This window comes from Camelus ferus, chromosome 6, assembly GCF_009834535.1.
Source record: "Camelus ferus isolate YT-003-E chromosome 6, BCGSAC_Cfer_1.0, whole genome shotgun sequence".
Classification (NCBI taxonomy): domain Eukaryota; kingdom Metazoa; phylum Chordata; class Mammalia; order Artiodactyla; family Camelidae; genus Camelus; species Camelus ferus.
Genome location: NC_045701.1, coordinates 93,921,586 through 93,948,532, shown reverse-complemented (window position 1 = coordinate 93,948,532; position 26,947 = coordinate 93,921,586). Strand labels below are relative to the sequence as shown.

The 26,947-nt window shown below is 57.2% G+C and overlaps 2 long non-coding RNA genes and 5 gene segments (V, D, J or C); 6 read left to right on the top strand and 1 right to left on the bottom strand.

The window, feature by feature from the left end:
• The window catches only part of LOC102504046, a 148,906-nt gene extending 148,268 nt beyond the window's left edge, over nt 1–638 (top strand). The window contains 1 exon segment of the C gene segment in view: nt 95–638. Coding sequence covers nt 95–495 — 401 coding nt within the window.
• The window catches only part of LOC102517513, a 255,227-nt gene that overhangs the window by 94,778 nt on the left and 133,502 nt on the right, over nt 1–26,947 (top strand).
• Nucleotides 1–26,947, top strand: part of LOC116664456 — a 220,355-nt gene that overhangs the window by 88,665 nt on the left and 104,743 nt on the right.
• Nucleotides 1–26,947, top strand: part of LOC102508908 — a 226,113-nt gene that overhangs the window by 175,828 nt on the left and 23,338 nt on the right. The window contains 1 exon segment of the C gene segment in view: nt 11,300–11,311. Within this exon segment, the coding sequence occupies nt 11,300–11,311 (12 nt within the window).
• Nucleotides 4,080–8,339, top strand: LOC116664459. The segment is given in 3 exon segments: nt 4,080–4,790; nt 7,190–7,505; nt 8,318–8,339. Coding segments are annotated over 3 exon segments (369 nt in total).
• On the bottom strand, nt 13,786–15,377 carry LOC116664464. Its single transcript, XR_004320985.1, has 2 exons — nt 14,825–15,377; nt 13,786–14,358 (listed from the first exon to the last, which is right to left on the bottom strand). It is a non-coding gene; the product is annotated as an uncharacterized LOC116664464 (long non-coding RNA).
• Nucleotides 16,822–19,080, top strand: LOC116664465. Its single transcript, XR_004320986.1, has 3 exons — nt 16,822–17,303; nt 17,951–18,181; nt 18,789–19,080. It is a non-coding gene; the product is annotated as an uncharacterized LOC116664465 (long non-coding RNA).

Here is a 26,947-nt window from a genome sequence, read left to right as displayed (position 1 = left end):
CCCCAGGCTGCCTGGGCCTGCAGGCCGCTGTGCCCCGTGTCGTCCGGGACGGCCCGCGGCCCGCCCCAGCTCACCGCCGTCTGTCCTCCCGCAGAAGTGCACAAGCACATGCCTTCCGTCTACGTGCTGCCGCCGGCCCGGGAGCAGCTGAGCCTGCGGGAGTCAGCCTCCATCACCTGCCTGGTGAAGGGCTTCTCCCCTCCGGACGTGTTTGTGCAGTGGCTGAAGAAGGGGGAGCAGGAGCCCCTGTCCCCCGACAACTACGTGACCAGTGCCCCAGTGCCCGAGCCCAACAGCCCGGGCTACTACTTTGTCCACAGCGTCCTGACGGTGAGCGAGAAGGACTGGAGTGCCGGGGCGACCTACACCTGCGTCGTGGGCCATGAGGCCCTGCCCCACTTGGTGACCGAGAGGACCGTGGACAAGTCCACCGGTAAACCCACCCTGTACAACGTGTCCCTGGTCATGTCCGACACAGCCAGCACCTGCTACTGACCGCCTGGCCGCCCACTCGGGCCCGGGCCAGAGGCCCTGGGTGGCCATCACTGTGTGTGTGCACGCGGGCAGACTAACCGTGTCAATGATTGGGATGTTGCATTTTATAAAAATTAGAAATAAAAAAAGACCATTCAAAAGATGCTGGTTGTGAGTGAGCGATGCTCTCCCTGCTGGGGCCATGGCTGTGCTGCCCCCACCCCGCAGACCGCCCTCCACCACCTTCCCCCCTCTGCCTCTCACCCGCAACTCCGACCCACCTCTGGGAGCCCCTGCACCTCTTGCCAGATGCCCACAGCAGGCCAAGCCCACACTCGCTGCTCCTCTGGCGGCTTCCATGGCAACACAGGCACACCAGTGTGCCACACACACACACACACACACCTGCACACGTGCAGGGACACGCACACACCCAGAGACACACGGACATGCGCACTCACACGGGTACACACAGTCCCAGGCACTCACGCAGACACACACGCACGTACATGCACACACGTGCACGTGCCCGGACAAGACGTGGGCACACCGACACAGTGACGCGTGCACACGCAGCCGTACGTGTGCTCATCCACACACGTGAGCACACGGGCACATGCACAGGGACACACAGGGACGCTGATGCCAGCGCTTGCTCTCCCACAGTCACCTAGTGCCTTCTGGCGGGTGCTCCCGCCCGCTGGCGGTGTCCCTCTGCACCACGCTGGCTGTGGGGCTTCATGCCCAAGCTCTGCCTGGCCTGTCTCCGCTTGGAGCTGTGTCCGTGAGCCGGCCCAGCTGGGACCCCTGCCGTAGCCACCATCCCCAGGCCCAGGGCGAAGAACTCAGAGGGTCACCCTGGGCCTGGCCAGCTGCAGCTGCTCAGGAACGCCGCAGCCCGTGTCCAGGAGGGGTGCCCCTCCCAGCCCAGGCTCTACTTGAAGGTGGCAGCTCCCCCCACCCCTAGCCCCACCTGTGAACAGACGCAGTCAGGGCATGTTCTGACAGAGCAGGCAGAACCCGGCATCCGCCTGGGAGGCAGGGAGGCTGTCTCTGGAGGCACCTCCTTGGAGCAGGACACTCCCGTGTGAACGAGGTCTGCCCCTGGAAATGTCGGGCCCTGAGGTCCCCGGAGCAGGGAGTGAGGGGCACAGAGCCCGGTGGGCAGGAGGGGAGCAGGGGCCAGCGGGGTCTCCTCTTCCGACAAGGGCACCACCCCCCCCCCCACCGGCTGCCTCCTAGGCCCTCCAGGAGCCAGAGCTCCAGATGTCCCCAAGGACCCATCAGTGTGTGGTCTGCAGACCCTACTGGACATCCTCAGCCTGTTCATCCCAACATCACTCTCTCTGGGACATTAGGTGTCTGTCTGATTCCTTGGTCCCAGAGCCATGGGTCCTGGTGGGGCCAACAGGCCAGCCAGGGCCCCTCCCGGCCTCTCACACGTGCTGTGGCTCCAAGATGGAGAGAGAGAAAGCGAGGGCCCTCGCGCACAGGTGTCCGCCTGCCCCAGGGCTGGTCCTCAGAGGCCAGAGGCCCCACCAAGCTGTAGGGGACAAGAGGACCCACTCCCTGCCTCTCAGCCCCCAGTGGCCCTGGTTGTGCCCCTACATCCTCCAGGAGAGTCTGGGGTGCGGGGGGCCATTCCGCTGGGGCTCTCGCCTCCGTGGCTGGCAGAGACCCTTCCTGACCAAGCCCGGGAGCTCCTGGCCCCACCGCACACACACCTTCCTCCTGCTTGTTTCTGCTGCCGCCACCCCCAGCCCTGCCGGGGGGGGCAGCACAGCCAAGGGCCCGAGGGCAGGCTCGGGTGACGGGCAGCTAGGGTGGGCTTTGCTGGGGTGCGGCCACACTGACCACTCCGCGCCATGTCTCCCGCAGAGGGGGAGGTGAGCGCGGATGAGGAAGGCTTCGAGAACCTGAACACCATGGCCTCCACCTTCATCGTCCTCTTCCTCCTGAGCCTCTTCTACAGCACCACCGTCACCCTGTTCAAGGTAGGCCAGCCTGGCCGGCGGGCGGGGGCCCCATGACCCCTGGCACCCCCCACCACTCACGCCATCCCTGTCACCTGCAGGTGAAGTGACCCCCCAAGCAAGGATGTGGGAGACCAGAGACGGACAAGACGGGTGCCGCCCGGGGGCCTGGGGTCCCCTGCCTGCGTGGCCCATCCGCATGTACTCAGACCTTCCCTGTGTCCCTCTCCAGCTTCAAGCGCTAAGAAACTGGCTTCTCCCAACATGGCCAAACGCCGCAGCCAAGCCGGGTGCCCGCAGCCGTAGGCCCAGCCCGGCCCTGCTTTGTGATGTCGCTCTTGTGGCCTTGAAATAAAGACGTCTATTTTATCTTGTGAAACTGCTTCCTCCTGAAGGCTTTTCTTCCCCACACCTCACTTCGGTGTGTCACACATCCTGAGAGTTGGCCCTAATTCCAAAGGGCTCGTGGGCAAGGGCAAGAGCCTGCGAGGGCTGTGCTGGGCCGGGCACAGCCCTGCTGGAGAGGATCCCCTGCCTGGGCTCCCAGCACGCCTGAGCTGGGAGCCGGGCTCAGGCCTCTGGGCTCCTGCGTGCCATCGGCGGGGCCCTCCCACAAGCACCGCGCAATGCGTTGTCACTCGGTCACCATCTGCAGCAAGCCCAGCCACAGGGAGTTCTGTCCAACCTTTGGGGCGTGCACTGTGTGTGCCAGTGGGACTCAGGAGGTGCACTGGGCATGGGTGCAGCCGCAGTGCACCCTGCAGAATCCCGGGGGGGCGGATAGTGACTAAGGTATAGAAGCAGGTTCAGAAGATTCTAGTGAAACAGCCTGGAGAATGCATGGTGGGGAGGCTGGGGAAAGGGGAGGCAGTGCCAGGCCCAGGATGGTGGCAGGAGGTGGGGGAGCCGGGCCACCCTCTGGCGATCAGTGCTCCCTCTGAGAACAGATCTGCGCCAGGTGAAGCAAGGACACCTGGGGGGCCTCGCTCGGGCTGTGGAGAAGTCCGGCTGTGGCAGCAAGGGTCAGGGTGGACACAGGTGGGAGGAGAGGAGAGAAGGCAGAGCCTGAGGCCCAGAGGAGGGGCCCCGGTGAGGGCTGCTCTTGTGAGCCGGGCTCCTGGGGGTGGCAATTTCAGGGGGCTGGAGAGTGGCTGGGAGACCCCAGGACTGACTCTCCTGGGGTGTCTGGGGCCTGAGCACCAGCCTGGCCCTGAAGAGGTGCCTGCCCAAGAGAGATTTGTAACTGGACGTGGGTCCCAAATGGAACCCATTCCCTGGCTTTGGGCTCCCAGGGGGTGTCCAGACCCTGGCTTTGTTCCCATTAAACGGACCCCCTTGCAGGCCCAACCTGGCAGGCTGGGGACATTCGACAAGGGGTCCCACAAAGTGCAAGACACCTCGGGCAGGGATGGGGGCTCCCACACAGGCTATGGGGTTGACTGTTCGGGGCCACACCTATACGAGTGTCCCAGAATGGCTGGCAGTCATGACAGAACCACAGACCAGACTTAAACGTCATGAATTTATTGTCTCCCGGTCTGGAGGCTGGAAGGAAAGTCAAGACGTCAGCTACGCTGCTGTCTTCTGGGGCCGTGATGGAGGGTCTGGTCAATGCTGCCTTCCTAGCTTCTGGGGGCTGCCAGCATCTCGTTCCTGTTTAACTACTTGAGCTTAACTTTCAGACTTAGCTTATCAACTGCTCATTTATACTCATTTTCCAAGTAAGACCTTTAAGAAACTGCATAGCGAGGTGCAGTTTAGCAATGCATTCGTATAATTTTTAAAGCGTTAATCCTTCAAGGTAGTTCATCGCAAACCGTCCTCCAGGGTCCCCAAAGCGCTGTTTTCACAAGGACTGTGTTCAGAGATTTTAGTTGGTCGATTTTCTCTTCGTGATGAAGAAACACTCTGCTGTTCAGCTACAGTTGCCTTCGTCTCAGTGTTTGTCAAGACCGCTTTTCAGGTGCCCACCTGAGGACGGGTTTTAGGGGAAATGTGTGTGTCCGTCATGAGCTGTTTCGGTCAGACGTGTGAGCTGGTGCATTGAGAGGATGCCCAGTGAGGTTCTGAATCAGAAGGGCAGGACACCTTAGAAGGACGGTCTGTTCTGGAAGGTCGACCCAGCGTCTGAGTTGAAGGTGCTCCGGTGGAGGGCCCCGGAGCGGGGGCCCCGGCCTCGCCACAGCCGGGGTCTCCTGGGACCACCCGGAGCTGGGAGCGGCAGGTGCAGTGTGTGCCGCCGGGCCCCTCGGCTGTCCGTGAATCAGTCTTCTTAATGGATCTGGAGGAACCCTTCCATGCCAGGGACCCCACGGAGCTCCCCAGGGGCCAGGCACCGAGACGGTAAGAGAGGCAGCCCCACTGCCAGATTTCCTGCTCGGGACAGCGCGTAGGCAGCGTTTCTGCTCCACTCGGGGGAGGGCGGTCTTCAACGCCCGCTCGGTGAGACAGAGACTTGTTGTGTGAATCCCTCGAGGGGCCGCTGTCCGGCTGGGCCACGTCTGACTTTCCCTAAAGAACAGGCCAAGGACAGCGTGGCGGGGGCTGCTCCACAGCCCCCTAACTACTGCCGGCGTGGCTCCCACTGCTTCCACAGACCCAAGGCACCCCTTACCACGTCCTCGCTTAAATGCACGCAGTTTAAACGCAGCTTTGGGTTTAAGGTCTTTGCTGTGTGTGTGAAGGTGGCCTCTGCTTTCTGCAGAGTTTATGATAAAGAGCAGAATTGTGAGTGGCAACCTCAGGTACAATGCGTTTCCTGGTCATTTCTAGTGAGGGATTTTCCTAGAGGGAACTTAGTCAAGTCGGGACTCACTTTAGACTCAGGAGGGAGGAATTCGCGCCAAGGGTAAGCGCACAGGAAGGCGAAGGCACCCGGGAGACGATCCCCAGGGCTCTCCTCTCCGCGAAGAAGCAATGCTGCCAGTTCCAGGGAGGGACCTTTCCTTCTGACAGTGGCCAGTGCAGCTCCTGAACAAGACGTGCTAAGGAGCTGAAAGCCTCCGGGCAGCATTTCATTCAGACAGCTGAAGGGGGGTAGCGACTGGTGCCGCTCAGGAGCCGTGGCCGCTGGGCCTGGGCAGGGACGGAGGAGCTGGGGTACCCGGAGTGAGGGGGACTCCGAGGAGGAGAAGGAGGAAGGGCCACCAGGAAGGAACTGACCCTGCACCGAGCCCAGCTGTGCAGGACTCCTGGATGAGATGGCCTTAGCTGAGCCAGGCGGGTCTGGAGGTCCCACCCTTTCTGGCCGGTACCATGGGCTTTCAGGAAAGAACCGGGCCGAGCCAGAGCTGAGATGAACTAAACTGGATTGAACTGGGCTTCCTGAGCCGGGCTGGGTTAAGCCAGGCTGAGCCAACCTGAGCCGTGCTGAGTAGGGCTGATCCAGGCTGAGCTGGGCTGAGCTGGGCTGGGCTGGGCTGAGCTGGGCTAAGCTGGGCTGGGCTGAGCTGAGCTGAGCCAACCTGAGCCGAGCTGAGTAGGGCTGATCCAGGCTGAGCTGAGCTGAGCTGAGCTGGGCTGAGCTGAGCTGGGCTGAGCTGGGCTGAGCCAGGCTGGGCTGAACTGGTCTGAGCAGGGCTGAGCTGAGCTGGGTTGAGCTGGGCTGAACTGAGTTGAGCTGAGCTGGGCTGCAATGAGCTGAGTTGGGCTGAGCCCAGCTGGGCTAAACTGGGCTAAGCCAGGCTGAGCCGGGCTGAGCCAGGCTGAATGGACTGAGCTGGGCTGGGCTGGGCTGGGCTGAGCTGAGCTGGGCTGAGGTGGGTTGAGCTGAGCTGGGCTGAGCTGGGCTGAACTGGGTTGAGCTGAGCTGAGCTGAGCTGAGCTGGGCTGAGCTGAGCTGGGCTGGGTTGAGCTGGGCTGAACTGGGTTGAGCTGAACTGAGCTGAGCTGGGCTGAGCTGAGCCGGGCTGAGCTGAGCTGAGCTGAGCCGGGCTTAGCCAGGCTGAGCAGGGCTCAGCTGGGCTCAGCTGAGCTGAGCTGAGCTGGGCTGAGCTGGGCTGGGCTGAGCTGGGTTGAGCTGAGCTGGGCTGAGCTGAGCTGAGCTGAGCTGGGCTGGGTTGAGCTGAGCTGGGCTGGGCTGAGCTGAGCTGAGCCAACCTGAGCCGAGCTGAGTAGGGCTGATCCAGGCTGAGCAGGGCTGAGCTGAGCTGAGCTGAGCTGGGCTGAGCTGAGCTGGGCTGAGCTGAGCTGAGCCAACCTGAGCCGAGCTGAGTAGGGCTGATCCAGGCTGAGCAGGGCTGAGCTGAGCTGAGCTGAGCTGGGCTGAGCTGGGCTGAGCTGGGCTGAGCTGGGTTGAGCTGAACTGAGCTGAGCTGGGCTGAGTTAACCATGGTGAATGAGATGGATCCAGTAGAAATGGGCTGGCTGAGTCAGCCTGACTTAAACAATATGATGAGCTGCTTCGGGATGGTTAACCGTGGCTGAACCAGGTGGGTCTAGCTGGGCTGAGCTGGCCAGGCTACACCGTCCTGGCTGACACTGGGCTGACCTCAGTGACCTGGTCATGCTGAGGACAGGCCGAGCTGAGTCCGCATCAGTCTCGCTGATGGACCTCACACGGACCTTTCCTCCAAGCCCAGACACCCAGGGCCCGACTCCAGTGTGGCTGAGCCAGGGGCGGGAGGGCTGGGCTGGCGGGGCTGAGAGTGCCGGCATCCGCTGCATGGCCTCGGAGGGAAGGCGGGGCGTGCAAAGACATCTCTCACTCCCTCTTCCTCTTCTGTTCCCTCTCGGGTCCTCAGAGAGCTCATCTGCCCCAACACTCTTCCCCCTCGCCTCCTGTGAGAGCCCCGTGTCCGACGAGAGCCCAGTGGCCTTGGGCTGCCTGGCCTGGGACTTCCTGCCTGGCTCCATCACCTTCTCCTGGAGCTACCCGAACGGCATCGCGGTCAGCAGCCAGAGCATCAAGACCTTCCTGTCCGTCCTGCGGGAGGGCAAGTATGTGGCCACCTCCCAGGTGCTCCTGCCCTCCCAGAGCGTCCTCCAGGGGTCAGAGCTGATTTGCAAAGTCCAGCACTCCAAGGGGAATGTTGACGTGCGAGTTACCCCCCCCCCGAAGTGAGTCGGGCTCCTCCTGGGCTGGGTGGCAGGGTTGGGGCCAAGCCACGCCCCTACCCAGATTCCCTCTCTTCCCATTTACCTGCAGCCTCTCTTGTTGTCCGTAAATGCAACCGTTGTTCTAGGTCCTTGTCTCATCCCAGAAAGAGCTCAGAGACAAGACACAGGGGTTAAAAAAGTAAAGTGAGGATTTATTAAAGGGGGGATGGTACATTCTCAAGGCGAGAGCGGGCAGGCTCAGGGGAGCGGCTGCCCTGAGTTTCTTTGGCAACTTAGCTACACGGGGTGTAAAAATGAATGGGTGGAATATTCACTGGGGAGGGCAGGGCTTGGAGTCGTATTCCCTGATTATCATCCCAACTCCCCCTTCCCAAAGGGAGGAGGGATTTTTGTCCTCACTTAGTCTGGATCAGAAGTGTCACAGCGTCTGGGCTTGATGGCTACTTCTGATCCCCAAGGCTGATTTTATTGAAATGAGGGCATAGTGAGCAAAAGGTCACATTCCGACACTGGAGATTCCTGCCTTTCCTCACCTTTCTTTGTTCTTCTCCAGGCCACTTGTCACCCCAGAAAGCATGATCCCTTATCAGCCCAAAGGCTCCTGCTTTTCCTTCTCTGCCCAGGGACCCCTGCTGCTCACGTGATGTGTGGTTCCCTGCATTTGGCCCGTGCCCCTCCTTTCTGCCCAGTTCCTGCCGTTTGGTCTGCGTCCCCCTTCTCTGCTCACATCTAGCTGTCTGCCTGCTCTAACGCTCCCACCCAGGGGACAACACATTGTGACCCTCAACTGCTCACTGCCCCTCTGATCTCAGCACCTAAGCAGACCATGACCGCTGTATTGGCCCTCAAGTCGGCCCCATCAGAGGACTGCCCAGAGGCCCGCACCACGATGAGGAATCTAGGTTAGCGACCCCCATCCGAGCACACCCTCATCTGCCTGCCGGCCCCTCAGCTGCCTCCTTCAGGTAGCCCTCTGTGACTTCTCCAAAGAGTCTTCAGGAAAGTGGGGCACTGCCCCGAGGGGGGCCTACTGTGCCCAGGAGGCTGGGCACTGGCAGATGCCGCCTCATGCCCTGTGCGGCCCTCAGCCTCTCTGAACGGGTGACCTGCCAGTCAAACCGCGAGGAGAACACTGGAGAGGGAGGCCCGTGGCCAGCACCGGACCCACCTGGCCCAGTGGATCAGCTGAGTCGTGAGCTTGTGAGGGAACTCATGTGGGGACACATTGCACAGGCAGCTAGGGATGCGGCGCTGAGCCCGACAACCCTCACGGAAATAGAGCGTGCCACCCAAAGGGCCGGGGAGCCATGGCGGCCAGACCCAGGAGCTGGCCACGGCAGGACCCCCCGGAGTGAGCTGCCTTCCTGCCCCTCTACCTGGGGCCCAGGGTCACACTTCACCCTGTCGCCGCCCTGGGCAGCGTGCCCTCACTCTGAGCCTTGGAGGCTGAAGCAGCTGGCAGAGGGGAGCAGTCAGACGGAGAGTAGCAGCTCCCTCGCTGGCCTTCTGGGCACTGAAGCTCAAAGAAGCCGTGGCCTGCTGGGGTGTCTCTGTGGGCTTATTGGCCAGGATGCTCACCCCCCAGCCAGAATCTGCTCCCACTGTGCTCATCCGGACACTCCAGCCCTGGGCTCGGGGAGGTCTGCTCAGGCACACAAAGCATGGGCGAGTCAAGAGACGCCAGCTCTCCAGAGGAGAAGGTCGCCTGCAGCAGGGTGTGTGCCAAACGCACCCCTTCCCCGGAGTGCCGGCAGTCAGAGCTGACTGTGACATCTGCAGCCAGTTGGCCACCCAGCAGTTTTGGGAGGGAGCAGGTGGAGCTCCAGGAAGACAGATTGGGCCCTCCGGCTCTGGGGCTGGACTGCCCTCCAGTGGAAAAGGACCCTTCTTAGGGCACGCCCAAGGTGGGCTGAGCCCATGAGCCAAGCCCTCAGAACAGGCCTGCACAACCCACCCCACCCCAGGAGGGCCCCCCAACCCAGACGTGGCCCAGCTGTCACACTGCCCGCAGGCCAGACGCAGCCGAAGCCTGCTCTCTAGAGCCTGGGCCCGGCCTTTGCAGTTTCAGAGGAGTGGACAAGGAGGAGGAGGACGGGTCAGAAACCCTGCGTAGTTCTAAAGCCTGAAATATTTACTCTCTGGCACTTTACAGAAAAAGCTGGCTGACAGGCGGTCTGTCACAAATTTATGGCCTGATAACATACTGTCCATTCTCGCCCTAAAAGAAGAGGAAGGTCCTTGGGCCCTTAGCACAGACACTCGTGAGCAGTGAGCAGTCAGGGTCCCACCAGAGCCAGGAGGCACACTCAGGGAGCAGTGACTACCAGAAGCCAAGCTGCCACCCCTGGGGCTGGGGGCCAGGGAGCCGGGGGGCCATAGCTCCCACCTTCTAAGGAGCCAAGAGGACACCCTTAGTCACCCCCTCCCCAACAGTGCCGGCCACCAGCCCCACCAGCCCCCCAGCCCCCCAGCCCCCGCCCCGCCAGCCAGAAGCCTGGATGCTGGGAAGCCCAAAAGAGGCTGTCCTCAGAGGTCAGTCACTTGGGGGACCGAGCTGGGGAGAAGGGTGAAGGACTTGCAGGGGACACTAGAGAGGGCCTGGGCTGTGAGACCCCTGCCCAGTGATGGGAGGTCACCTGGGACCACACTTCTGGAAGCTGGGGAGAGGGCAGGCCTGGGGTTGGGCAGTGACCAGAAACACCCAGGAGGTGCTGGCCAGCCCCAGGACCACCCCCTCCCCCCACCGGCAGGGACTCCCATGCACCCTCTCTGATCTTACCCTACCCCTGCGGAGTGTCAGAACCACACCCACCCGCCCAGCCTCTGCCTGCTGCACCCTCCCCTGCAGGGCCTCTGGCTCCAGGTCAAGGCCACCTTCACCTGCCTGGCGCTGGGGGACAACCTGCAGGAGACCACTTGTCCTTGGAGGGGGCCAGGGAGCCTCACAGCAGGCTCCCAAAGGAGGCACACGCCAAGCAAGCTGAAGGTTCCCGGAGCCAGAGCAGCCACGTGGCCCTGCCCGGGGCCTCTTGGGCAGAGGGGCCTCCGTCACCTGCACCTTGAGCAGCCCTGGCCTGCAGGCCCCAGTGATTTTGGCAGCACAGAGAGAACCTGGTGAGGCCAGCTCCCAGGTCAGGAGACAGGGTGGCCTCGGGCCCCAGGCACCCCACACCTCAACCAGCCCAGCAGCTGCTCTGGCCACCTCCTTCCATGACTGTCCTCCAGCCACCGACTTCTCCCAGTGCTCCCAGTGCCACCTGAGCACGACCGGGCTTCTCCCTGCAGCTTCTCCTTGGCCCCCAGAAACCTCACTGTCCGCATCCTGACCACAGCTGACCCGCCCACCTCTGCCAAGGCAGGCTCCTGGCTCCTGTGCGAGGTGTCTGGATTCCCGCCCATGGACATCTTCCTTGCCTGGCTGGAGGGCCAGTGTGAAGTGGCCCTTCTTGGTTTGCCACCGGGCGCCCCACAGCCCAGCCCAGCGGGAATGCCGTGTTCAGCACCTGGAGCGGCCTGCGCGTCCCGGCCACCCAGGGCCACCGGGAGGCCAGCCTACACCTGTGTGGTCGGGCATGAGGCCTCCCGGACTCTGCTCAATGCCGGCTGGAGCCTGGACACTGGCGGTGAGTCAGCCCCACAGACAGGGCTGGAGGCAGAGGGGCAGCAGGGTGGGGCTGTGGCCGAGCCCAGCCGGTCCTTCTCTGGAGTGCATGCTTCCCCGCCCTGGGGCCTCTAGGTGTCTCAACAGCTACCCTACCGACCTGTCCCCCTGTGCACACACCGGGCTGGCCCAGGAAGGGAGGGAGGTGGTGCCATGCCCCCCAGGCCCCAAGAAGCAGCCATTCCCCACAAGGTGTGCCTGTCACCGGGCACAGAGCCTGGGGCCTCCCTTGGGCTAGGCATGAGGGCAGTCACCCCAGAAAGCTGCTCTCCAGGGGCATGCGAGCCTCCCCAGCCCCCAAGGTCTCCACCCACCCAGGAGCACAGGCAGCACCCTGGAAGCCGGATGCACCTGGGAGTGAGGGCTGGGTTCGACAGCGACCTTGACTGCAAGCCACCCAGAGGGCAGAGGGACAGGCACCTGCCCGAGAAGGGGCTCTCGTGGGGGCCCAGGGCTCACCCTCCCCTCTGAGGCATCCTGCCAGGACACCTTGCCGCCCCGCTAGAGGGCAGGACCCAGACCAGTGCCTCTCCCTGCCCAGCGCAGCACCAGTGGGACTGTGGTGGACACACTGGGTTGGGCAGGGAGCAGGACACACAGCGCAGCCTGAGCTGGAGGGTGGGGTCCAGGCCCCAGGCCACCAAAGGAGCCAGGCAGAGGGAGATGCCCAGTGGGGACCAGAGTCAGCAAAGTGGGGCGGGCTGTGGGGGATGGGCAGGAAGCCTCCGGTTCCACTGGGGTCAGGGATCTTGCGTGCAGCCCTGACCGTCGCCACGGGCAGCCCTCCAACAGCAGAGATGCCCAGACAGCAGCACCAGCCCCAGTGCCTCCCCCGACGGGCTTGGCAGCACGGCCACCCGCTGAGCAACAGTCCCTCCAGCCTTGCAGGATCCCCCAGAGTGTGGCTGCCCCTCTGCACCCCGGCCCGCCTGGGCCCCAGCAGATCTTCTCCTGAAGCTCCAGCCCCGTTCCTGGCTGCCCATCTGGGGCCAGGACCATCTGTCCACAACCCGTGTTCACAGCACAGCCCCTCCCAATCCGGGCGCCATCTGTGCTGGGCCGCCTGCCAGGGCTCATGCGCCTCAGGCCCGTCCGTTCCACGGTCGCTGAAGTGGCCTCTTGACCAGGCCCACAGTCTGTCCGAGGGAGGACCACCCCCTCAAGGGCTCCCTGAGAGCCAAGTCCACACTGACCCAACTCCCGGCCTGCCGTCCTCCACACCCTGCAGACCGGCCGCCCCAGGCACAGAGCCAGCTCTTCCTGGTCTCAGGTCCGGGAGGGTCTGGACGGGCCGCCTCCCAAGCCTTGGCCCAAGACTCTCCCACCTTTTGCAGGGGCTAGAGTTATATCCACCTGCCAGGGCCACACACTCTGGAGACAGTGGGTGGCAGAAGCTGTAGGCGGCCAGGCCAGTCCCCAGGGCCTCCAGGAGTGAGGGAAGGAAGCCCTCCACAGAAGGCCAGAGCCACACCACCCGCCCCAGGTCTGAGCCCAGAGGCGTGCTCAGGAAGGCAGCTGGGGCTTCCCTGCCTGGACCCCTCCTCCAGACAGGTGGAGGGGTCCAGAACTGCTCCCTGCTTAGGGCAGCCTCGCCCCCGCCCCACAGCCAGTCCTCCGTGGCCTCAGCCCCAGCTGGATTGCAGCCTCTGCTTCCACTGGGCCAGCTGTCCCTGCAGTGGTGACTTTGCTGCCTTGGGCAGTCCTGTGGCCTTTCCCCCGTCCTGCATCCACAGGCCACCCTCTCCCTCTCCAGTCTAGGGTCAGCCCACCACTGTCCCCCGCAGAACAAGCACTCCCTCTACGGTTGTCATCATGGTTAAACGTCCCTCTGGCCTGGCCGCTCCTCAGCCCACACGCCCCACCTCATGAGATGGCCACCTCTGCCCAGGCCCATGGACAAGCCAGGACACCTCGCCCCTCTGTCACCCTCGCAGCTGGCAGCCCCCCCGACTCCTGAATCTTCCCGCTTCTCTCCATGGGCCCTGCGCCATTTCTCCCCTCCCTGCAGGTCTCCCAGCCAGTGTTGCCTCCCTCACTCCGTGGCCAGGGTGATCTTTAAACCCCATCAGGGCTCCGTCTCCACTTAGGATGCAGTCAGTAGCAAGACAGTCACTCAGGCGGCAAGAAAACGACACCGGCAAATAAACTGTAGCTGAAGAGCTGAGGGCTTGGAGATGTCGCACTGACCTCAATTCTCAGGGGAGAAGAGGCACTTGGCCGCTTTGTCCCCACCCCAACCGCAGAAGGACAGAGGCGTGGCTGTCCGTGACAGGAGGGGGTGTGAGGGAGTCAGCCAGGATCTCGTGTCTGCAGGGCTGGCACGAGGCGGGTGATACAGATGAGCCCCAGAAAATCCCCCCCACCCACTGACCGCCCCACCCGGGACCGTGGCTGGGCGAGCAGCGGCTGGGAGCAGAGCGGGGTGGCAGCAAGCCGTCTCCAGCCTTGCACGAAGCTTCGAGCCCAAAGCCCGACCCCACCCAAAGGCGCAGTCAGGAGCCACCTCTCCTGCCACCCAGCCCGACCGAGGCGAGTGGAAGACGCATGTGCACATGCTGCCCCAGGCTCGCTGTGTCTGTGCACAACGCGCAGCATCCAATCAAAACTTCAAGACGCAAATAAGCAGAAAACCCTCACTCGTAATCCAAACACAACGTCAGAGTGACAGCCCGGGGGCCCGGGTGCTGGAGTCAAACGCGATCTGGTCGTGTCACTGCTCCCTCATCTGAAACGCTCCTCACGGCTTCCTTGTGCCCTAAGAAGAAATTCCAGGCCCTGCCCCAGGGGTTCCGGGACTGTGCCCGAGGGACTGCCCGCCGACCTGCCCTGTCCCTCTCGAGAGGCGAGAACGGGGCATGACTCCTCCCACCTACAGTTCTTCTCGACGCCGCGTCTCCCGTCCAAAGTCTTTCCGCCTTCTCAGCCAGCGGACTCGCGCTTCTCATTCACACGAGCTCCCCTGTGTGTCTGAGAGGACGCCCTGCCCCCCAGGCCTGGGTCATGGGGGACCCGTGCACCTGGCCGTTACCTGGACGGAGCACGTCCGTGGGGGGCTGTCCCTGGGTCTCGCCGTCGGACGGGCCCCGGGCCCCTCGCCACTGCATCCCAAGCGTCTAGAACAGGCTCCTTCAAGTTCTCCGTGCCGCAGGACTGTGGCCTCTTTAATTCTCCCAGTTAATCGTGGACCAGTACCTTCGTAGAGCACAGTGGGGATTAATACTAGAAAAGTGAAACAGAAACCAAGACGTGCCGGTGTTTTCTTATGAGAGTCAACAGACTGCTGTAAAAAGTTTTCTGATGCACACATCACTTGCATGCTTACCCCCCGTGCCCTGTGGCCAGTGGTCCCCAGCTGGCATCACCCACGGACCCCACCTCCAGCAGCTGTGGTCAAACACAAGGTGGACCCGCAAAAACCACGCACAGAATGAATACCTGGAAAACTCTATGACATGTGACAGGTCCCAGGACGCAGCACCTCCCACCTGCCCACAGGCCTTCCCGCCGGATCGCGGCGTGCGCTCTGGGCCTGGACGCCCACACGTCCCTCCCACCCTGCCTTGCCCTGCGCCCGCTCCAGTCTCCATCAGGAATGACTTCCCCTTACACAGGTTGGTCCCGACGTGCCCTTGCTTAAAGCCCGTGGATGGCTCCTCACCACTCTTAGGACAAAGCCACCAGCAGATCCTGGGCCCTGCTCAGCTCTGGCCTCTCCCCCGCGGAACGCTGAGCACCCAGCTGCAGGCGCCCGGGGCTCCTGTCATTCTCCCCAGCCAGGCTCTCCCGATACCGGGCGTCCGTGATGCCGCGCCCTCTTCTCTCTGCCTGGCGGGCACCGTCAGCTCTTGCTTTCACCCTGGCCAGGGAGGCTGCCGCTGCACAGCCGGCTGGGCCGCCCCCGTGCGTCCGCGTCTTCCCTGCGCCCCGCGCAGCCCGGCAGGGAGAAGGCAGTTCTCAGATGCTGGTCGGGGACGGCAGGGCACCCCTAGCATAGGCCCTGGCTGTCAGCTGCCTGCCGTGTGCTGGGGCGGGCGCAGGACCAACCTTCTCACCGGCACCTGCTCCTCCCCAGGTCTGGCCTCCTGGACCTCCCAGAGCCACGGCGAGCGTGGCAGTGGCTGTTCTGGCCTGGAGGACACCAACCGACTGTGGCTAACCTTCCCGGCCCGGCTCCTCGTGACTCTGGTCTACAGCGGCCGCATCCCCTCCATTAAGGTGGGGCGAGGACCCCGCCCGGCCGGGTGGGCAGCTCCCTCGCCCACCAGCCAGCGCCCTGCGTCCAGGGCTGAGGGGACACTGCCGTCCGCCCGGGGATCCTGAGGGAGAGGGAGGAACACTTGGGCCGTTGGTGGGCCACCCGGACCCTCTCAGCTGTAGGGCTGCACCCCTCCTTCCACCCGCAGCCCCCCTAGAGAAGAACAGGCACCCCACACCCACTCGCCTGGGATGGGGGGCCCTGACTCAGCTGGCAGGAGGGGACCAGACACGGGAGCTTGCACCCTGTCCTCCAAGAGAAGCAAGGCCCCAGCTGTGCCGTGTGCTCCAGGGACCCTGCTCTCGGTGCCCCCTCTCCTGCAGCCTGTACCCACCAGCCCCTTCCTGACACTGGGCTCTTGCCACGGGCGAAGCTGCCCCAGAGAGCAGACGCCGGCACCGCGGATAGGGAAGCTGCCAGAGGAGAGAGGGCCCAGCCTGCACTCCGTCCTGTGCACGGGGCCCTTCCAGCCCCGTCTCTGCTCGCACCCCGCCCGCCCTGGCTCTCCTCTTTCCACGCAGAGCCCAGCCCACCAGAGAGGAGGCTCTCCCCCCAGAGTCAGTTGTCCTGACTGTAGCCCCCTTGACTTCCCACCCACTGTCCCGCCCCATAAACAGCTTTGGCTCACTTCACCTGCCTCCTGTTTCTCTGTCCCAGCAGTCTGGCTCTTCCCAGGTCAGAGGAGCAGGAGGCTGAGGGCAGACATCCAGGAGAATCCACACACACGCAGGATGGGTTGCCAGCAGGGTCGGAGCAGCAGCGGGGGCGGCCATGGTGCGGAAGCCGGCAGAGCTGAGAGGCCCCGCTCCCCACATCAAACACAGGCAAACACAGGGGCCTGTGCCCAAGCACACCCGTGTGCAGTCTGTGCCCACACACGGGCACGCACACCGCGCACAACACACACACGAGCACACGGGCGCTCACACAGAAGGCGGCGCTGAGTGGTGAGACGGGAGCGGCTGGGCACACAGAGCCCTGGGGGGGGTCCAGCCCACCCCTCACTGTCTGCACAGCTGGGCAGCCCTTGAGACCCCCCTCGCACCCACTCTCTCCATCAGACAGGGTGAGAGCCCCCCTCACGTAGAGTGGGGTGAGTAGTTGGTGAAGTGCTGTCTGAAAGGACCTGGAGAGACCCTGGCACTGGTCACTGGTCAGTGGCTGGTCACTTCCGGCCTCCTGCTGTCCCCAGGGCCCCCACAGCGGGCCCTGGTCCACTGCAGTCTTTCCTCTCCCTGCCAGGTGAGGGGCCAGCCACGCACAGGGAGGCCAGCGAGGAGGGCACCGTGCAGGTGCCAGCCTCGGGCGGCCTCCCTGCCTCCACTCTGCAGACCAGTGGTCGGTGCCCAGGCTGCCCCTCTCCGGCCTGCCCACCCCTCGGACTCCGGGTCTTACTCCTAGTCTGGCTCCGATGCCACACCGTCCCCCCGTCCCCCAGTCCAGCCTGTGACCCAGCAGCACCTCTTCGTGGCTTCCACGCCCACCCCATCCCTGAATGTGGCCCTTACTCCACATGTTGGCCTGGGAGGGCGGCCACACGTCTCACACTCAGCACACCCGCAGCTGACCGTCCAGATGGCAGGCTGAACGTGGCTGCGAGGCTGCTGGTCTGATCCCTGGAGCCTGCGAGTGGCGCCCGGGCAGATGTGCTTAGCCCGGGATCCTGACACGATGAGGAGACCCTGGCTTCTTGGGCGGGCCCAGTGTCACCACAAGGTCCTCGCAGGAGGGAGGCAGGGGAACCCCGGCAAGGAGAAGCCAGGCGGGTGACATAGAGGCAGGAGGCTACGCTGCTGGCTGCGAAGACGGAGGACCGCCCACCCGTGCCTGAGGTCCTGCGAGGCTCCTGTCAGGCTCCTGCCTCCAGTCGGTGAGAAGGCAAGTAAGTGCCTGCGGGGATCTGCTGCAGTGGCCGCAACAAGGAAAGCACCGTTGGTCCCTCCAGAAGCAGCCCGTCCCCTGCGTCCTCCCCATCCCAGCAAGAGCGCCCCATCCTTCCCACAGCTCAGGTCCAAACTCTGAATGGACTCCCATCTTTCTCTGCACCTCGTCCCAGTCTAGCAGCGGACCTGCCCCAGCTCTGCCCACTTTCCTGGGGCTGGCCGTGTCTGCAGGGCCTCAGTCACATCCTCCAGGCCTCCCATCCCAGCTCGCCCGCTGCAGCCTTCTCAGCCAGCCTGGCAGCGAGGTGGCCCTGTCGCGAGATCGCCGATGAGGGCTCAGCTCGCCCGCTGCCCGAAAGGGCCTCACATTTTATCCGAAATTTGTACATGGGTCCGCACCCTGACCTCCCGTCCTTCCATCGTCAGAGCCTCCGGCCTGGCTGTCCCCTGACAGAGACCTCTCTCCCGGCCTCTGGACGTGCACTCCCAGTCCTTCCCTGCAGCCTGCCCCGTGGCCCTGCCCAGAACGACGGCGCACCTCCCCCACCCCCCCACCCCCGCTCCGAGTTCTTTCCTCTGCCCCTTCCAGCCCTTCCCAAGTTTCACGTGCGCATTGTGCTAGTTGGTCATTTCTTTCTCCTCCTAGAAACCTAGAAGGTTAACTCCAAGAGCACAGGGTTTTATCTCCCTGATGAGCCCCAACACGTGGACCAGAGCCCATGGGCAGTAGTGCCAGCAAACACTCACTGAGCGACGGAGGTCAGGGCCGCGCCCGAGTCCCAAGGTCACGGGCCCTCCCGGGACAGACAGGCCCAGTGGAGTGTGCCATGCAACTTCCCTTCTGAGAGCAACCCGTGGCCCACTCTGCCCCATCTCAGTAAGTGACCAGCTCCAGACTCCAGGCTCACCCACCCCCCAGCCCACAGCCAGGGGGGTCTTTTAAAACCTGAATCTGTCCTGGGAGTCCCAGCTCAAACCCAGTGATGGGTTCTTGTTACAACAAGAGTGAAATCAAAACTTTCATGCCTCCCCACTGACCCAGCCAGGCCCAGGGCCCAGAAGGGCCCCACCACCTGCTTATGACGGTCCATGCTCGCTCCCCACTTTCCTCAGTGTGTCACTACCTGTGGGGCCCTGGGTACTGCCTGCCTCCAGTCAGGACCTGAAGTCCCTCGAGAGCAACAGCTGAAGGGAGGTGTGAAGGAAGGAAGGGGTGGCCTGCCTGGGGGGAGAGGCCTCAGAGCCTCCAAGGAGGGCATGCACAGGGCCCTCACTGCAGGAGCCCCCGTGCGATCGTCACTGTTACCCAGCTGTCCCCAAGTCCACAGCCCCAAGGGTTTGCGCTGTGGAGTCCCGTCTGCAGGCCCCAGGAGGCCGGGAGGGAGGCCAGAGGGAGGCCAGACACCAAAGCCTGCAGGTTCCCTGAGCATGGAGGGTGCCTGGTTTGGCCCAAGGAGCCTGTATTTGAGTTTCTTTCTGCCCAGGAAACATTTTCACGCAAAGCACGAGAGCCCCTCCAACCACAGCCGGGGCCTCAGCCTGTCGGGTGGAAGCCGGGCCATTCACTCAATTCTTCAACAGGAAAACCCAGGGGGCCTTCCAGCAGACCCTCTTTTATCTTCAAGAACCACCAGTCTATCTCTGCCAGAGGCGTGTGACAGCCCGGGGCCCTGGGGCCAGCCATTTCCCCTCACAAGACTGCTTGTGGCCTTCCTGGCAGCACAGCCACTGGCCTCCGCCCAGCCCCGGGCCGTTGGTCCTGCATGCTCTGCAGCTCACCCGAGTCACCACGACCCCACGCGCCTGGCACCCTCCTCTCGGGGCAGAAACATCTGTTTCCAGCTTTGGCGACAAACAGGACGCACCCGCCCTCCTGCCCCTAAATCAAGGCTTGACGAGCCCAGTCCCCTGGTGTGGAGCCCACCCCCCGGCCACCTGTGTGAGGCACGACTGAATACCCTCCCTCAGTGTTTGGGGGAGGTTCCGAGCCAGCCCTGCCCTCTGAGGCTTGTGGACTGAGGCCTCCCAGGACCCGGGCAGAAACCAGGCTGTGATCTCCAGCCAAGGAATGTGTTCATTCCTGGTCCACAGCCGGGCCCGTGTTGACTGAGTTAATTCTGGAAGGCATGTGGCTGGGACAAGACCTCAAAAGAGAGTTGGGGGACAGGAAGATCAGGGACAGCGGCTCTGCCCTCAAGGTCAGGACAAGAGTAAAGTCGGAACCAGCAGCATGCAAATCGGTAAGCAGGCCAGAGGAAGTTACGGGAACCTGTCTGCGTTCCACTGGGGTGAATGAGTGCTTTCTCAGAATGACACCAAGGCCAGGAAGTTTAAAAGTGACATTGAGAGATTTGCCTACAGAAAGAAAAAATTTTAAATCTATGAGGATAAAGTCTCTACAAACAAAAAGTTAAATGCTGTGGGAGAGAGAGTGGGCAAAGTGAGTAACATCAAAAAGAGTCTGCAGTAGTCGGGGTTCTCCAAGAGTAGATGTATGAGACAGAAATGACAGACAGACAGATAAACGTATGTGTGTATACTGATATATACATAGAGAGAAAGAGAGATTTTTAAGGAATTGGGTCCTGTGATCATGAAGGCTTGGAGCATCCAAAATCCGCAGGGCAGGCCAGCAGTCCAGAGATCCAGGGAAGAGTTGATGTTACAGTCTGAGTCCAAAGGCCATCTGCAGGCAGAATTCCCTCTTCCTCAGGCAACCTCACTCTTTTTTCTCTTAAGGTCTTCAACTGATTAGATGATGCCCACCCATGTAGAACAATCTGATTTACCCAATGTCTACTGGTTTAAATATCAACACATTTTTCAAATACCTTCACTCTTTGGATTAGTGTTTGACCAAATATCTGGGCACTATAGCCTAGCCAAGTTAATCCATAAAATTAACCATCAGAAAGTCCAACTAAATGAGCGTTGGAAAAAATGCAATGAATGGGACAAATCTGACCTATAAGAAGTTTTCAGTGGAAGTGGGGGTGGAGGGATCATTTCCAGTAGTTTGTAAACAACAAATAGCCAATAAAACATGAAATTGTTAGACATCACACATAATCAAAGTAGTGACTTTAAACAACTGACCATCAGTTCAGGTGACAACTGTTCATGGCAGCCTACCATGTGCCAAGCAGGCATCCAAGTGGGAGTGTGCAGTGTGACTGCTCTGTAGCACCACTGCCCTGATGGGAGAGGAACAACACAACTGGACACAGATCAAATGCCCTACCGAAGACAAGGAGGCCGGGCGAGGACAGACACCTCAGTGCCAGGTGCTGTCCTGGCAGATGAAGGGTCTGCAGGCATCAGGGAGGCACATCCAGGCAGAAGGAGCAGAAGGCAGAAAGGTCCTGGGTCAGAAATGTGCTTTACAAGTTCAAGGAGCAGCAGGAAGGCTAGTGGGGCTGCATCAGAAGCTGGGAGACTGGGGACGAGGAGGTGGGGAAGACAAAGTGAGGCCATACCAGCCCGTTCAAGCTTCACGCCTTGCTCTGGGGTGATGGGATGCTCCCAGAGGCATTTGGGTTCGGGGGGGTGTTTCAATCTTGCACTGGAAAGTCAGCTGCACTGGAGGGAGGGTTTAAGTCAAGGGCCCTAGAGGTCTGTGCAGGAGTCCTGCTGGGGGAGTAGCAGGAGGCAGATCATGGGCAGTGGCAGCAGAGAGAAGGGCTCAGATCATGCATATGCCTGAAAATGGAGCTGAGGGTCTGCAGAGAGAAGTCGCACCCATGAGATCCCCTGCATCACAGCATGAATGCAGTGCCATTCACTGAGCTCTGGGGTCAGCAACTTTCCCTTCAGTGTGGCCAGTTCAAGCTGCCAATTACATACGCAGGAATAGATGTGGGAGTGGACGCTGCTGTTGGACCTGGGCTTTGGGGCTTAGGAAGAAGTCACTGGAGGAGGAGGAGTAAATCCAGGACTGCACATGGCGCTGTGGCTGATACTCCCAGGACTAGCAGGGACACCAAGGAGGGTGCATGGAAGGGAGCCAAAGTCAAGGTGTGGCACCAGGTGGAGGGGAGGACTCGGCAGCCAGGGTCAGAGGCAGGAGTCAGAAAGATACAGGGCTAGAAGGAGGGCATCATGTGCAGGGACACTCTGCACATGGTGCCAAGGAAGGACTTGGTCCACTGCATGCATGCTCCGGAGGCGTGTCTCCGGAAGGCTGACAGGGAGCAAGGGGGCCTTCCAAGAGCAGTCTCAACAGCAAGATGGCCAAGACCTGGCTACAGTGGCCTCAAGAAGGAGGAGGGAGGGGTGAGCGGATGCAAAAGTCAGGGCACACCAGACCTAGGAGCAGAGTCCACCAGCCCAGTCAAGCCGACACCAGCAGCACAGAGCATGCACATTCATCAAACACAAACCTACTTGTGAAGCCTGATGTCCACTGCACCACCGATAAACTGAAAAAAACTAAAGTCATGGTATCAAGATCTCCAAGAGTGCAGCAAGTGAGAGAGACAACCACGGCGAAGGGGTAAATGGGCTCCTACACGCAGCTCACGGGTCAAATCAGAAGAGAAGTCCATAGCCTTAAATGTCTGTGAGGCAGAAAGCACTGAGTTAATACAGAGCCCAAACTGAAAAGTTGGGAAAAGAACAGCAAAATAAACACAAAAAAACGGAGATAATCATATAAGCCAAAAAAAATCAATTACTTCAAAAACACACCTGCACCCCAGTGTTCATAGCAGCACTATTTACAACAGCCAAGACAGCCTAAATGTCCATCAACAGATGACTGGATAAAGAAGAAATGGTATATTTATACAATGGAATACTACACGGCCATAAAAAATGACAACATAACGCCATTTGCAGCAACATGGATGCCCCTGGAGAATGTCATTCTAAGTGAAGTAAGCCAGAAAGAGAAAGAAAAATACCATATGAGATCACTCATATGTGGAATCTAAAAAAAAAAATGAACATAAATACAAAACAGAAACAGACTCATAGACATAGAATACAAACTTGTGGTTGCCAAGGGGGTGGGGGTTGGGAAGGGACAGACTGGGAGGTCAAAATGTAGAATAAACAAGACTATACCGTATAGCATAGAGAAATATATGCAAGATCTTATAGTAGCTCACAGCGAAAAAAAATGTGACAATGAATGTATGTATGTTCATGTATAACTGAAAAATTGTGCTCTACCCTGGAATTTGATGTAACATTGTAAAATGACAATAACTCAATAAAAAATATTTTTTTAAAAACTAGTTATTGATGAAAAAGTAATAAGAGGAAATAATAAATAAATTTATTCTACTAGTTTTTAGTAAAAATTTTAAATCCTAGGACAGTATCTTATCAAAAATGACTCAGGAATAGAAAAGCTCAATAGTACCATATTTATTAAACTTCTTTTTTTTATTTATTACATAAATTAAAGCAGTAGATTAAAATCTTTTCAAATAAAAATACCAGGGCCATGTTTCCTCAAGTTCTTAAAAAAAATGTATTATTCAAATTTTATTTAAAAAACTATCAAAACGTGAAGAAGAAGGAATAACATCCAACTCATTCTATAAAGCCAATATAACACTGATTGGGAATCAGAAAAGGAAAGCATGGAAAAGAAAAGCTATGGGACAGTCTCACTCATGAAACAGATAAAAATACTCCAGAGAAAATATTAACAAATAATTTTGAACCTCATGAAAAAACAGATAATTCACCATGTCCAAGTCAAGTTTATCCCAAAAATATAAGGATAGTTTAACCTAATGAAATCTATTATTGTCATTCAAAGCATGTTCATAATAAAGAAGAAGAATTTTAAGATCATCCTAAAGGCAGAGAGAAAATGTTGAAAGAATGTATACTCTTTCAAGATATAAAACTTTTTGCTAACTAAAACACAGTGGAATTCTTTGATCTGACAAAGTTTATCTACCAAAAATCTTTGAATTTCTTTTCTTAGAGGGAAATTGGAAGCAACTGTGTACTAGAAGTATTGATGTATTCCATAAGAACAAAAATATATTAAAACATGATAACTTTCTAAGTAGAAAAAATCCAAAAAAATACATAAAAATAATAATTAAAAATAACAGGTAACTTGCTACAATACCAATATACAGAAATCAAGCTTTTTGCTATTAACCAGTAGCAAACAGAAAGTCATTTTTGTAAAGATGCCAGATGTCTGCTTCTGTTAAGGGCATACGGGTAATGTGGCCCAACCTTCCCATTGAGGAATACTAGAAAAAGCTGGAAAAGTACTTTTAGAATCTTCTTGAAGGTAGTGACAAGTTAACAAAGTCATGAATAATCACGGGACTGAGAGCCAGAGGAGACTGAAATTCAGAGATTCAAACCTGGCAGCCACTTTTTCCCCAAATCCTTTTACTGATTCTAGAATAAAGTTGAGACACTGAGCAGCAATTTTGACAATCCTATAGGGGTAGGGAGAAAAAATTTGGAATTTTAGAACTAATGTGTACAACTGCATGAATTAAGGACTCAACAGACAGATTTAGAAGCAGAGTTAACACAGCTGGAGAATTAGTAAACCAGAAGCTGAAACAAAAGAAAGGAGCTATAATGTAGACCAGAAAACAAAGGCATGAGTAAAAGAAGAGTGGGTACACTGACAAAGTCCAACATGTAAGTACTTAAAGTCCTAGAGAAAGTGAGAGAGAAGAGAAGACACAGTCATAAAGAGGTAATTGCAGAAATCTTTCCAAACTTAAGGAAAGGTACCACCCCTTGGTTCAAACAGAATAAAACACACACACGCAGAAAGCCACACCCATCCATAACATAAAACTACTGAATACTAAAGGAGAAAATCTTGAAGGCAGCTGAAGGAATGGGGAACCTTACATTATCTTCAAAGGAGCAACAATAAGATGGACAGCTGATGTCACAACAGGAGAAGCAAGGAGAGTGATGCTCTGTCCAAAGTGCTGAATAAAACCACCGATAAGCCAGGGAAACCATCCTTCAGAAATGAAAATGACTATTCTTTTCCCTTCTCCTTAGCTATAGTTTCCTGGGACTATGATAACAAAGTACCATTAACTGGGTAGCTTAAAACCGCTCTCTCACAGTTCTGGAAGCTAGAGGTCTGAAACCAGTATGTCCTCAGGGCTGTGCTCCCTCTGAAGTCTCTAAGGGAGGAGATTTCCTCGCTTTTTCTAGCCTTTGATGGTTGCCAGCAATCCTTGGCATCCGTTGGCTTGCAGATGCACCCTCCAATCTCTGCCTCTATCTTCACATGGAGTTTTCCCTGTCTCTGGGTCTCTGGGTCTAAATTTTCCTCTTCTTATAAGGATACTAGTCATATCAGATTTAGGGCCCACCTTACTCAAGTACAGCCACATCAAAACTTGATGATAACTGCAAAGACGCTGTTCCAAATATGGCCACAGTCACAGGTTCTAGGTGGACATGAATTTGGGATGACACTGCAAGACCCAGTATGCTTTCCTTTCCTGTGCAATTTAGGTGAAGCTCTTAGGCGAGCAGATCAACGTGAATGTGTGCACGGTGGGGTTGGGAGTGGCAGAGGCCTGGAATAGGCCCTGTGTGTGTGGGGAGGGTGGCCTGATGCGGGAAGTAAGATCTGAAGCAAGATGACAGGGCTCCACCTGGCTGAGGGTATAGACTAGACTGACCAGAATCTCAGAACCTGAAGTGAGAGAGGAAAGCATTATGTGGCATGGAGGGGAGGTTGGTAGCTCACAAGGGAATTGATGAAATAAGTGAATATATTGAGAAGCATAGACAAAAGAGAAGAGAGTTACAAAGATCAAAAGGAAGGAAACTAGAATGGATCATGTGATATGGGGCTGGATTGTATGCATCTGTTAGAATTCACATTTTCAACATATGAAGATATATAGAGAGAGTAAGTAATGGCCAAAAACTTCCCAGATTCGATGAGATATGAATCTGCACATCCAAGAAGCTTAGTGAGCTCCAGTAAAGTAAGCTCAAATATGACTCAGATACAAATGGACTAAGATGCCCAAAGTTTTCTGGGGGGGCTGAAATATATGTATATAATATTTTATATATGTTACATATAATATAAATGTAATATAAAATATTAAGCTGATTAAGCTAACCCAATAGTGTTTACAAAAGAGAAATACAAAACACAAGGCCACAGAAAGGTTGAAAGTGAAGGATGATAAAAGACATACTATGCAAATATTAGTCAAAGGAAAGCTGCTGTCACTGTGGTAATCTCAGACAAAACAGACTGTAAGGCAAGAAGCATTAATGGAGATTAAGAGGGATGATGCAATTCTAAATGTTTATGCACCTAAAACAGAGCTTTAAAATGTAAAATTTAAAAATTGTCAGAGCTAGAGGAAGAATTATGTAAATTCAGTTATGGTGTAATGTGTTAACATTTACCTTTTAGTAACTTATAGTACAAGCAGACAAAATACTAAAAATGATGCACTTGATTTGAACAAAATATTCTATAAATTTGACCTGCTGGGCATATGCAGACCTTGGAAAGAACAGCTACAGAAGGCACACTTGTTCTGAGCCTGTGAAACATTCACACGTTATACTGTATCATGGCCATAAAGGAAGATACAACACATTTTCAGAGCCAAAAATATTTAGTTATGGTGTAACAATAGTACAATTAAGCCTTTAATGATTTTCATCATGTCTTTTTTTGTGTTTCCCTCCACCCTAGCCAGCACTTCTGCAGGACAGTGCTCTCCACCTGCCAGAATAGCCTAAACCTCCATTTCCATTTTTTGCATGGCCTCAGACCCCAGGCAAAAGTACTCATCCAGGTCTTAGGGCCCTGTTTTTTCACTATTGTGCCCTTTCTTAGTGGAAGAAGCTTTGGAGCTTTTGAGTTCAACCTTCTTTGTAATCCTACTACTCTAACAATTAAGTATTGGGCCTAATTTTCAGTACTGTTTACCCTCTGGCTGCAGGAGATGGTTACTATTTAAACACTATCATGGAGGATTTCTGATTTTCACACTATTCCCTGAGTTTACAAGGAAGGTGGGAGATTGGGGGCTGACCCAAGGCTGACATTTTCTTTCTTTACTGTTTCAATTTCACTCAACACTAACCAAGATACCCCACTATTCTATAGTTACCACATTTTCCACCAGCTTTATAATTATGACTGCTCTCATGCCTCTCAAAAGCTATATTGCAAAAGGTGCACCCTACCTTGCTACCTATGTCCCATAATGATAATTCAAGAACGGTTTCTTTACAAAGGGACTGTTTACAAAAGTGCATTTAATGAAGATGAAAAGACCAGTTTCAACCTGGGAAAATATATTTGCAACACCTATAACTGACAAAGGAATGTTATCAATAACATGTAAGCAACTACTCCAAATCAAGAGAAAAGGACAAATAACCCAATAGAAAACACTGGCCAAAAGACATCAATAGACATTTCAGAGGTAAGAACCAAATTAGGCCAATAATCATGTAAAAAGATGTCAACTTCATTAACAATCAGAAGGAAATCAAATCAAGAACAGAATAAATTATCATCTTAGTAAAATGATACTGGCAGAAACTAAGACGTCTGACCATACCAGGTGTTAGGATGTAGATCCACAGACTCTTTGAAGCATTGCTGCTGGAAAGTCACGTTGAAAAAGTCAGTTTGGAAAAAAGT